The following is a 12277-nucleotide window of genomic DNA, read 5'->3' as shown; positions in this document are numbered from 1 at the left end:
GTGAGCTTTAGCTGCGTCTTAGAAGCAGAGTGTGTTCTTGCCCAAGGGGTTATGTGATGGTTCTATCCGTGGATCTTTAAAAAGTAGGAATGGCAGGGATCAAAATTCTCAAAAAGGCTTTGACCATAATTGTCGAATTCACTTTGCTTGACTAGCTCTATCTCTTTACTCCTTCCTTCCATCTTTCCACCCATCCATCTCTCCTCCCTCCCATCCTTTCATCCATCTTCCCATCCTCCCTCCTTCCCTCCATCCCTCTATCCCTTCTTCCTTCCATCCTGCCTTCATTCCATCCATCCATCTATCCATCAGTCCTTCCATTCATGTTTGCTTCATGACACTAAAGACTTTATGCAGCTTAAGATAAAAAAAACCACACTCAAAAATGATGATAAAGTTGAAAGAGGAAAAATAAACAGATAAGTCTGGAAAAAATAAACATGGCAGCATCAGTCAAGATCAGGAGGGACACTGGGGTGGACCACATGGGCTGCAGCCAAGGAGCAGGTTTGTCTTTGGGTTTCCTGGCAGCCGAAGAGAACAGAAGCATTTGATTAGAAAGGAGAGAATTGGCTGGTTTTATCTGGGGCAGCATGCTGCCACTCCAGCTACTGCTCTCTAGGTGCCATTTCTTCTGACAGGAGCCACCAGCCGTCTGCAAGACAAGTTCTAGCCCATATAGCAAGGGAAGAATCTGAGAATCAGAGAAAAAAGATGTGTCACCTGGCCAGGAGGAGGCCCCAAGAGGATTTGGCCCCAGTTCTGTCTGAGATCAAATCTGCAGCCTTTTTCATTTTCTGCTGTGATCAGTGACAGAGCAGATACCTGGTCAACACTGCTTAAAGCCTTAAAGCTTCCGGCCCCAAAGGCAGACGGGCTGGAGTTTTACAAGACTGGCAGATCTTGGCATTTTTCTCTGGGATGGTCTAAGCCCAGTTAACGGTGTGGCTCTGCAGCGATTAGTTCTGAGAAGCAGCCGTCCCTTGGATACTCAGAACCTGGACTTAGCCCACGCCCAGTGCAGGCAGGCACGGCAGGGCTATAAGTCACACCCTCTGAGAGCGCACTGGGTTGGTGGGTGTGATGGGAGGCGAGCTGGAAAAGCGAACAGTTGTGTTTCCTTCTAGGAGAGAGAACGGCTCTTGCGCTCCAAACGACAACGTGGGAAGGGCCTGAAGCCACCCAAGGTGAGCCTGCGGTGCTGCGGCTGCGCTGCTCTGTCTCCGTGCCAGGGTCTGCAGGGCCAGTGGTCCAGGGGGAGGGGGAGGGGACACCCCCACCGTGGAGGGGCCCTGAAGGCAGAGATACTTGCATCTCCGCGTGTTTGATGGTGAAAAATCTGTTATTGCCGTCTCTCAAAGCAACATAAATAACCAGGCCGTGGACTTGGTTCTTGTAATTTATTCATGGAAAACTTACAGATGATTTCTGTTTTTAGGACACAGGCGCTGCTTGCCCAAAATTAAAACCATAAATACTTAGACCTTTAGAAGGATTTAAAGGACACTTGGTCTTGGTTTATAACATCTTTTATCCTGTTTTGAAAAATCAGGAGCCTTTGGTTCTTTTGGAATGATGCAGAGTGCATTCTTTTTGGAAAATGGGGGTTTGCCCATTTTTTTAGAGATAATTTCCAAATGTCCAGTGAGGAGAGCAGAGCTGGGCTTGGAAAACTCAGATGCCCACAGGGCCCAAGCTGGGATGTAAAAGAGCGAATTGGGGCAGGTAGAAAAAAGGACTTGGTGTGCATTTAAACCCATAAACATTTTTCACTTCCACGAAGATGTGGGCCTGTTCTCCTTTTTAGTGAATCAGACGGCCCTATAACTATAGAGAGATGGTTGTAGAGAAATATTTTTCTTCTGTAAAGAAAACAGCAATGCAGATGTGATACCAAATGATCACAGACATACAGCTTTGGTGTTAGGGTCACAGTAGGGAGAGGTGGGGACTGTGGAAAACTGAGCCCAGAATATCAGTTGCGACTAGAAAGTGAGCTGGGTGCTGTCGGATATTCCAGTCCTTCGAGAGAAGTGGAGAGCCCCACGTGTTAGTTTCCTGCGGCTTCTGAAACCAAGCACCACAGAATGGGTGGCCTGGAACAGCTGAAATGTGTCATCTCACGGTTTTGGAGTCTAGAAGTCTAAAATTAAGGTGTTGGCAGCATCATGCTCCGTCTGAAACCTGTAGAAGAATCCTTTCCTACCTCATCTTAGCTTCTGGTGACTTACTGGCAATCTTTGGCCTTGTCTTTAAGCTGTGTAACTACAGTCTCTGCTTTCCTTGTCACATGCCATTTTCCCTATGTGTCTCTGTCACTACACGGCCATCTTCTTCACCGGTCACGTTGGATTAGGGGTCCAACATACTCCAGTATGCCCTCCTATTAACAACTGTCACAGTGACCATATTTGCAAATGATGCCACATTCTAAAGCATTGGGGGGCTAGGACTCCAACAGATCTTTTTGGGGGAGACTCGGTTTAACCCGTAACACCTTTATGTAAAATCCAAGGATTTTCAATGTTGGTGAAAATGTTTATAGTACACTCTAAATGAGTGAGCCAAATAAAATCGATCTGTGGACCAAATTTGGACACTCGGTTAAATAGCTGTTTTATACCATCTCATTTAATCCTCGTAGCAACCCTGTTGAGGTCAGCGTTGCTTTTTCCATTTTGCAGTTACAGGAAGCATATAGATATAAAATACGGAAATGAGTCAAAGAGATAAAGTAAATTGACAAGGCTGACATCCTAACTCAAGTCTGGGGCTCCAGGGTCCAAACTTGTACGGAGTCAAGTTGAACGAGGCACAGGTCTCTACACGCTGACATTAGAGACTCAGAAATGGGAAGTGGTTTGGCGGAACTTGGTTATTTTTAAATGCATTTTTCTATTAGGAAGTAAGATAACCACATTGTAAGACTATCTGGGAAATAAGTGGTCCATGGCAGCAGTACCTTCCAGGGCAATCAGTCAATCACTGTTGGCATTTTAATGGACTCCTTCCCCCTCCTCCGCCCCGAGTCCTTGCTCTGCTTCCATTTGTTTTTAATAATGTAACTGTAATTATGGACTGCACTTTTGCACCCTGGTTTTTTTCACTTAACATTATACTATACAGCATTTATCTATGTTATGATGCTGTCACCATAAATATAAATTTCTGTGGCTACATAATCCATCGAGTGGATGGGCCATAAATTTGTGCACCATCCTGTGTCTGCTGGGTGTGTTTGGCCCCAGCTCCACACAGCTGTGCATAATGGTGCAGTAAACACCTCTCTGCCGCCACGCACAGCTCTCCATGGGCCGGTCCTGCTGGAGTCCCTGGGCGCCGGACATTTCATTCAGTGACCACTCATCCCCTGTTGTTGGACTTCCTGCTTCTGTAAGTGTCACCCCAGTGAACTCCTTTTGGCCAGAAAGCTGTGTCCGTAGTCTGGATCACTCCCATGGGTGGATTCCCAGAGGTCAAAATGTGGGTTAGAGGGTGTGGAGGCTTTGATCAAGAACATTCGCTCCCCCCGCCCCTTCACTTTGTAGAAGAGTTACGTCATTTCACAGAGTTGCCAGGAACGTACGTGATGCCATTTTTCATCACAGGACATAGATTTAAAAAGCAGCATCCAAAAGTGTTTGGTCTGTGGCATGAGCTGGACGTGCTGTGGTGTCACATACCTCATAAAGCGTCTAAGTGGGGTTTTGGGGAAACCCACTTTTGAGCTGTGACTGTATTTTTCAAACCTTTACCAGAACGCCTGGAATAAGAAAAATTGTTTCCCCTCTTCCTGATTTCTGAATGTGTTTATGGGAAGAGGACTTTACAAAGGCCTGGAATGGACTTAGGAGCTCCTAGGCTTGAGTGTACAGCGGGCAGGGAGGGAAGGGGCTGTGTCCTACTCCTGTGTCCTGGTCACTGCCTGGCACAGACTAGGTGGCCTTAAATGGTCGTTGACTGAATAAGCAACTGGGAACATGCATTTGCCTGATCCTGGGTCAGCCCAGAAGGCTGACGATGCTCAGTCACTGTAATTATAATAGTTTGACGCCACTAGAGGGTGGATCCTGGGAACCGCTGTGGGAAATTTCCTGGCCTGGCTCAGGGTCTTTCCTACTTACTGTGACCCTTCAGCGTCTTTCTGTTTCTCAAGATTCAGTGTACAACTGCTCCCCTGTGTTTCTACTTAATCCTGGCTTGCCTGGGGCTGGGTGGGGTGGCTGGGTTCATCGGGCAGGTGTTCCTTTTAATTCTTATTTTTTAATTGAAGTGTAGTCTCTTTACAATGTTAGTTTCAGGTGTATAGCAAAACAATTCAGTTATACACACACACACACACATATATACATACATATATATTTTTTCAGTTTCTTTTTCATTACGGCTCATTATAAGAAATTGAACATAGTTCCCTGTGCTACACAGTAGGTCCTTGTTGTTTATCTGTTTTATATATAGTAATGTGTATCTGTTAATCCCAAACTCCTAATTTATCCCTCTCCTCTCCTTCCCTTTTGGTAACCATAGTTTGTTTTCCACGTCCATGAGTCTATTTCTGGTTTGTCAATAAAATTTGTATCTTTTCGTTTTAGATTCCACATATAAGTGACATCATATGGTATTTGTCTTTCTCTGTCTGGCTTAACTTCACTTAGTATGATCATCCCTAGGTCCATCCATGTTGCTGCAAATGGCAGTATCTTGTTCTTCTTTATGACTGAGTAATATTCCATTGTGTATATATACGTGTGTATATATGTGTGTGTGTGTTTGTGTGTGTATATACACACACCGCATCTACTTTATCATCTGTCATCCGTGGGGCAGGGTTTTCGTCCCCCAGGGCTGCCTCTCAGGCCTGGGCATCTTCCCTTCCCTGTCTCCCACTGACCACAAGGATTCACTACTTTCTTTCTCCCCTTAAATGCCTCTATCTCACTGTCTCTTATGCATCTGTGCACTTTGCCACTTTGCCACTTTGCCAGAGTCTTTGCTTGACAGAATGTCATGGTGAATGCACTGAAGGATCCAGCACTTCCGGAAGTCTGACAGCCGTCCCTGCTGTCTGGCTATGACAAGCCTCCCTGGACTCGGCGGCTCCCCCAGAGGGGATCCTGCAATTCCACACCCACAGCCCAGCTGCTGCAGATGTGCCGAGGGCAGAGCAGGGATGTCAGCCCTCATCTTCCAGGGGGGCCACCACAGCCCCAAGGGCTGCTGACCTGTTTCAGGGGGCTTCTGGGGACAAGACTGGTGTTGACTGTCCCTGCTGGGAGACACTGCTAGTTCAGCCCCAGTGGGGGTTGCAGGAGAAGGACCCTGAGTCGTTCCTCAGGCCCTGTCCGGGGAGAGGGGCTTGCCCTGTGGAAGGTCTGATCAGGACCTAACTGGACACATGGCAGAAGGTGTCGGGTCAGCCATTGGAGCGTGCGGCCTGGCAGCACAGAGTTGTGTCCTAGGAGACCCTGAGCACACGAACAACGGCTGAACCTAATACAGTTGGTTCACGCGCCTTGAGGGTGGGGCTGGTTTCTTGAGTGAGGCTGGGAAGCTGTAGCCTGGAGCAGTGTGGCAGTCGGACTCGGCTCCTAGATGTGTGTCCTTGAACTCTGGGAACGTCTGTTTCCTGGTTCTTAGAATGAACATCACATCCGTGAGATGAAATGAAGCTTCTGGCTCCACGCCTGCCGTGTAGTCAAGGATCAATCAGTTATAGTTTGTCTTTCTCCCTTCATCTTAAATCAGCAGCTTTCCTTTGGAGTTCCTGTTAAATGCAGATTCACAGGCCTTGCCCCTCCCTTCCCCCTCCCCTACTCTAATTCATGTACCCTGGTCTTAGAGACAATATCTAGTAGCAGTGAGGTGACATCTCAATGCCCTTTAGGTGGCAGCCATCCTTCGAGGGGGGGCTGGGAAACATCCAAGCGCTACCGGAGAATAGACCCTTCCTTAGGCTCAAGCATCTGTTCTGTGGTCCCCTCTCCCAAGTGGACCATGGACCTTGGCTCTGCTGTCACCAGGAAGCAGGTGACTCCTGAGGAGCTTCTGGCCGGCCCCTCCTGGTCAGTGGCTCTGGCATCCATTCTGATAGGACACCTGAGGCCTAACCAAACTTGACCCTGTGCCCCCGAGGCCAAGCCTGTAGCCTAATGGAGGGGAGGACGGGGCGCCACAGCAGCCCTGGAACAAGCCGGCTGCCGTGCCTGGGCCTGGCGGGGTGCCGAGGGGTTTTCATCATGTGCACACCTTTCCCGTATTTCAGTAGCCAAAGGATTCGTTTTTTCTTTCTGATTGTTTCCACTTGACTTTGTTCTTAGACAGCCCCTCCCCAGGGCTCTATTGTCAGCCTTCAAGCATGGGAAGGGCCAGATCCTGCCTCATTTGTTCGGGTACCTGCAGCTCCTAGCACAGCGCTCACCCCACACGGTGGGGCTCAGTCACACTGGTGAGGTGAGCTGTTCATCATCTCAGCCCTGCCGGTCTGCGGGGCTCTGCGTGGCCGCGTGCAGTGGAGGACTTCGGCTGCGTCTGTTCATTTCTTGGAAGTGTCATGAGCTTGTTCCTTTCAGGCTGGGCAGTCACCTGTCACCTGTTCCTTCCTCCACAACCTGGCCAGGTGGGCAGCTGAGCTCCGCATCAGAAGCTCATGAGGCCCCAGTCGCTGCTCTGAGTGCCGCCTGCTGGGTTTGTGGGACCCTCTGGTAAAGGACTCGAGAGATTTGGGTTCTGGAGATAGAATATGGGGCCAATTTCAAAGATGCAGGGCCACACTCGGGCAGCTGAGTAGCACACAGTCTACACTGTCCCAACCTGGGGCAGTGATGCGTTGCTGGGCCCTGGGGGCAGGAGAGAGAGCAGAGCTGGGGCGTGACCTGGCTACAGAGCCTGCCCAGGGCATCTCATTTGGCATAGCAAGGACCACGGGGACATCCAGGCCGCACCCAAAGACTTAGAAATAGACAGAAAGTGATGGTGGTTCTAGGCACTGTGTTTAAGTGAGACAGGAAACCCCAACACCCAGAGTGAGCATTGGGGGGAGCCTCAGTCTTGGGGTGGGGGGCTGGCTGGAAGGCAGGCCTGTAGCTCCTGGCCTCCTGCCTGGTGTTAGGAGGGGACCCCGGACCCAGGGGTGAGGGGATTAAGGCACAGGCTCCCTGATTCCAGGCGCACCCTGCTAGGCCTCTGCTTCCTCATCTGTCTCCACCACCTTCCTCTGAGCCCCCATCTGCTGTCCAGGGATCATTGCCGCAGCTCCCTGGCTGCTCCCCTGCTGCCAGCATCTTCCTTCCCCTCCAGAGCTGTGAGAATGATCTTTTTAAGGCACAAGTCAGACCGTGCCACCTTCTTCCTAGGAATCTTCCAGTGGCTCCCTATTTCTTGGGGGATGATTTTGGGGCTCCCTGGCCAGGCCCTCAAGGGGATCCAGCCCTGCTCACCTCCTGCCTGGGGCCTGCAGCAGCTGGTGTCCACAGTGGGCTGGGTGGTGAAGGCCAGGATCCTTCTCACCATCATCTGTGGGGCTTCTAATGGGCACAGCCGAGTGTCAAATGACAGGTGAGAGGGGTGCCTCCGTTTCTAAGGAACTTCAGGCAACAGTGGGTCTAAGTACGTCCAGGAAGCAACCCTGCTGGACGTGTCTTGTGGTTTGCACATGCCAGGCAAAGGCTGCCTTTGGTTTTTCTTGAGGGTCCAGGTACAGAGCAGCTCACAGAGAAATCAGCCTTTAGTCTCGTCCCAGAACTCAATAGTTTGATGGCTTGATGGCTTTATGGCTTGATTTCTAGGATTATCTCTTTCTCTCCCCCATTAGCCAAGATTTCTTCTCTTGCTAATGTTGAAAACTCGAAGTCATTTAAGCGAAGAAAAGAATTTATGCAACTGAGATGTCTAGGGGGGCAGGTTTCAGGCATGGCGGGATCTAGATGCTCACACAGTATTGCCAGGAACCGGTCTGTCTTCATCTTTCAACTGTGCTTTCCTCTGGGCTGGCCTCTTTCTCAAGCAGGCTCTCCTACTGCAGTGGCCCTAACAGCCTTAGCAGCTTCCGACTGGCATTACACCTGCCTAGCAACCTCTGCGGCTGGAGAGCATCTCTCTTTCTCAGTGGTTCCAGCAAAAGTCCCAGGGCTGGTGCTTCTTGGCTCACCCTGGTCACAGGCCCATCCCTGAACCAGTCCCAACTCTGCCTGGGCGACACCTCATTGGGAAACATGACTTAAAGGCTTAGCACTAACTTGCATAGTGGGACACAGTTATGTATCATGGCTACTTTGGAAGGAGCGGAGTCTCAAGTATTGAGTTGAAATACGTATGTACTTGGCTGTATATGTTTATTCTTTTGTGAATTCTTCTTTGCCTTTTAGTGTTGCTTTACTACCTTTAAAAATACAGTTTTACTTTTTTATGGTAAAACTTACCCTTTTTTTCTCTCCACTATGAGGGGTTTTACTTTTGATTTCATGCCTAGAAAAGCTTCTCAGTGCCCTCGTAGGTGCCAGATGGTTGGGGGACTGGATACCATTCCAGCTGCCGTTTTCCTGTTGAATAATGGTTTGTTTCAGAATGTGTAAGGGTAAAACAAATGCTTATGGAAGGATTGCTGAGAACCAGTGAGGCTAGCTGGCCCGGCATGCACACAGGTGGGCAGGGATCACCAGAGAAATTTCCTAAGCACACGAAGCGGGAGGTGCCTCCCTGCTTTGGGCTCTGGTCCTGAAGAAAGCTTCCATCACCTCGCGGTTGCTAGTGCTGCTCCCAGGGGGTCTTGCGACCGTCCAGGGACCAGGCCCGTGGAATGGCCCTGACAACGGGGCGGCTCGGGGAGCCTGCGTTCTGGGAGGAAGGCCCCCAGAGAATACGCCAGTGCAGAGGCTGTCCTCTGTGACTGATGAGCCCAGGCCCGGCCCCTGGAAACCGGCTCCTCTCAACCCACGGATCTGCCCCAGAGCTGGCTTGCCTTTTAATACGGGCACACCTTCTGGAGTGTCCCCGTTCTCAGAACTCGGCGGCAGAGAATCGGCAGGAAGAGAGCGGGCTGCACGAGGGAGAGGAAAACCCCTGGGAGGGGCTTGGTGCTTGCCCCTGGAACTCCAGGGGGGCTTGGGGATTGATGCCGAGGATGTGGCTTTTGGCTCCCTGGACACGCACGGGCTAGCGGGCACCGAGAGCCCTCCCCGCCATGGAGTACATCCTCTTCGTGCTGTACTTCTCCTTTTTCCTCTGTCTCTGCACCCTGGTGTGCCTGTACTTTTCCGGCTGCCAAGAGATGACCTATAAGCATGAAGGTAAGCGGCCGGCTGTGGGGACGGTCGTGGTTACGTGACTTGGATGCCCCTTCCTGTGACAGCGATTGTTGGGAAGGACCCGGGTGAAGAAAGGGGCGGCTGAGAGAGCCTGGAGTCAGCTGAGGGTTTCTGTGGGATGCTTCCCCCGCCCCGTTTCCTCTCCATCCCATGTGATCTGCTAAGAACGAACACCTCTATCTACCCAACATGTTAATGGCAAAGAAATGTTTACTTTTCAGACATTTTTGCTGAAATCGCACTTTAAGTATTTGGATGCGTTTGTAAAAAGGTGTCAGCAAGGCAAGACTTCAGTGGTAAGGAAAATGGAAGCCTGGAGGGGTGCGCCCATGTGTAGAAGACACTCCTGGAATGAGCAAAGATGGACGTTTGTGCTCGTGAATTTCCTCTCCTTAGGAAATTCCCCAGGAGGTTTTGAATGGTGGAGGCTCTGAAAACGCGACAGCTTCTTTCATGCTTGGCATTTTTAAAAGCCCATTAGGAGCCAAGCATTTGAGAACCAGTATTTCCAGGGGATCCTCTCATTCCGTGGAGACCAGTGTGTTATTTCATGTCTATGAAAATACAGTATAAGGCAGTATTGCTTTGTCTCCAAAGAAGACAGCCACCAGGTTTTCATTTGCAACCTTGAAATGTCTTTTTTATCTTGTTTTTTATGAGTAAGGTCATAAATAGATATGGTACATTTTGGCTTCCGGCGCAGAACACTTAAAGACAGCAACCCTCGAGGACCCACCCAACCCGTGTGTCTTACAATGCGGCACAGGCTTTGCTCTGTACTGCCAGCCTCTTTACACGATAAAACCCCCTCTAAAAGCAGACAAGCAAACAGGCAAACAAAAAACTCATCCAGCCCACATGCTGTGCAAGGGGCAGGCAGGGTCGCCGTCCACTCACTGCTGCCCTGGAAACGGGGCGTGCTGTATGGGTATCTGTGGATTCATCTCCTTTGTGGCTGTAGGGCTACAACTTGAATGCCCTTTGGTGTCTGCTCCCGCCCAGAGCTGCTTGCTCCTCCCTCACTGCAGCTGCTTCCTTGGGCTCTTGGGCTCTGAGACCGCATCATACTTCAGGGGGCTCCACTTGGGTCTGGGGATTGGCTGTTTACAAAGGTGCAGCTCCACTTTAAATGCGTTGGGTTTTGACAGAGGACCAACACGACATGACTCTTGTTTCAAAATCATCACCCTGACCGCCAGGTTATGGAACAAGGGCAAGAGGGGGAAGGGCAGTGGGGGCTGGTTTTTTAAATTTCATTGAAAGATGATGGTGGCTTGGACCAGGATGGAAGCACTGGAAGGGTTGAGGATGGAGCCAGCAGCCCTGTATTAGGGCTCAATAATTGAGTACTTAGCTAGCAGTCCCTCAAAGTTTCAAAAGTCATCCTAGGTACTGGAACTGAGTCATCGTCCCCAAGAATGGCCCACGATGCCTGCTAGTGGGTGACCACTGCTCGGCATCCCGTCCTGGTCATGTGGAGCCTGTGTCTTGATGTTCCCTGGGGCTCACTGGTGGGCCGTGAAGGGCATCCCGGCAGCCGCTCTCTGGCACTCCGCAGTAGCAAACAGACCTGTCCCCAGAGGCCTCACAATTAGCAGTGTTTACAAGAAGGTCAGCTGACTGGCTGCCCAGAGAAACAAGGAGCCTGGGGCCGGGGTGAATGCGTGTGGGCAGAGGCGCTGAGCGTGGGAGATGCGTCCGCCATCTGAGGTCTTGGCCCCGGCTCCCCAGAGAGGGGTCGTCTGGACTGCTGTTGACACCTGAACTCGGCGGAGCTTCTCCTCTGGAGGAGGGATTTGAGTATATAAGTGTCTCCAGCCTCCACTCAGAAGGAAATGCCTTTGACTTTGATGGCACCCAGTAGGGCCTTACATTCCTACCTGGCGGACTCCCTGGGTGCCCAGCCAGGTGGCAGCCTGGCTGACGCTGCTGCAGGAATGTGGGGAAAGGGTGTCACTTGCAGACTTAAAACTGTCTGTGCATCAGCAAGTTCGCTTGGCACTGAGTTCATTAGCAGAGACGCTCATTTAACAAGCGATATTTCCTGAGTGTGTCGGACCCTGGGCCACTGTGGGGAACACAAGAGCCTAAATCCTTGCCCTCATGGAGCAAAATCCCTGACCTCCTGGGGCTTACACTCTGGAGGAGGGAGACACATAACAAACATGCAAGCAGAACTGGTGACGAGTGCTGTGGAGAAAGATGAAGGGAGGAGGACAGAGCGGTGGGTGGGGGTGGTTTAGTGGGGTTTTGACAAGATGGTCAGGGACACCTTTCTGGATCGGGCTGCACTTGTGAGAAGACTTGGGGGAAGTCGTGTGTGTTCCGGGAAGAGCATCTCAGATGCTGGCGTTTACCCCAGTGCGGTGCAGAGCCGCTGGGTTTTGAGCAAAGGACCAGCACGACATGACTGTTGTTTGAAAATCGTCGCTCTGACCGCCAGGTTACAGGACAAGGGCAGGAGGGGGAAGGACAGTAGGAGGCAGTTTTTTAAATTTCAGTGAGAGATGATGGTGGCTTGGACCAGAGTGGTGGCGCTGGTTCAAGAGGGGTTGGATTCTGGGTTGAAGCTGGAGCCAACAGGATTTCTCCCAGAGAGGCCTGAGAGAATGAGGAGCACGGGGGGGCTCAGTTTTGGGCCTGAGCAACTGAAAAGGATGGAGCTGCTGGAAGCAACACATGTTAGATGATGGGAGCAGCAGGTTTGGGGGTTAAGTCGGCGACCACTAGCCCCGCCCCGCCATGGAGCTGTGGAGGAGGCAGCTGAGTCAGGAGTTCCAGGGCGGTGCATTCCCACCCATATTAAATAAACAAAAATGTATTTTTTTCTAGTTTCACGATGTTTATTGATAGGTACAAGTATATAAAATCAGGGCATGGACAGGACTTGTTAAGTAGACTTCGTTTCAGTTCTGTAACAAGAGGGACCAATTCAAATTCTCAGCAGGGGTGAGAGGGGCTCTGGGAGAAGC

General features: G+C 50.7%; 2 protein-coding genes across 3 annotated transcripts in view; both read left to right on the top strand.

Annotated features, from left to right (window-relative positions):
• Positions 1 to 12277, top strand: part of JAKMIP1 (janus kinase and microtubule interacting protein 1) — a 125824-nt gene that overhangs the window by 88138 nt on the left and 25409 nt on the right. For both annotated transcript variants that reach the window (XM_064488211.1, XM_031437641.2), the window contains exon 8: positions 1128 to 1187. In XM_064488211.1, coding sequence (XP_064344281.1) covers positions 1128 to 1187 — 60 coding nt within the window. The remainder of the gene's footprint in view (positions 1 to 1127; positions 1188 to 12277) is intronic.
• LOC135321826 (uncharacterized) lies at positions 8388 to 11504 on the top strand. Its single transcript, XM_064488225.1, has one exon. The coding sequence runs from the start codon at positions 9182 to 9184 to the stop codon at positions 9323 to 9325; it is 144 nt and encodes a 47-aa protein (XP_064344295.1). The 5' UTR covers positions 8388 to 9181; the 3' UTR covers positions 9326 to 11504.

The sequence above is a fragment of the Camelus dromedarius genome, chromosome 1 (assembly GCF_036321535.1).
Source record: "Camelus dromedarius isolate mCamDro1 chromosome 1, mCamDro1.pat, whole genome shotgun sequence".
NCBI lineage: Eukaryota > Metazoa > Chordata > Mammalia > Artiodactyla > Camelidae > Camelus > Camelus dromedarius.
Note: the sequence above shows the minus strand (reverse complement) of the source record. Positions and strands in the feature narration are given on the sequence as shown.

Bases quoted from the DNA above. Each gene is read 5' to 3' on its own strand.
- LOC135321826 (XM_064488225.1), top strand. From the start codon at position 9,182: ATGGAGTACATCCTCTTCGTGCTGTACTTCTCCTTTTTCCTCTGTCTC.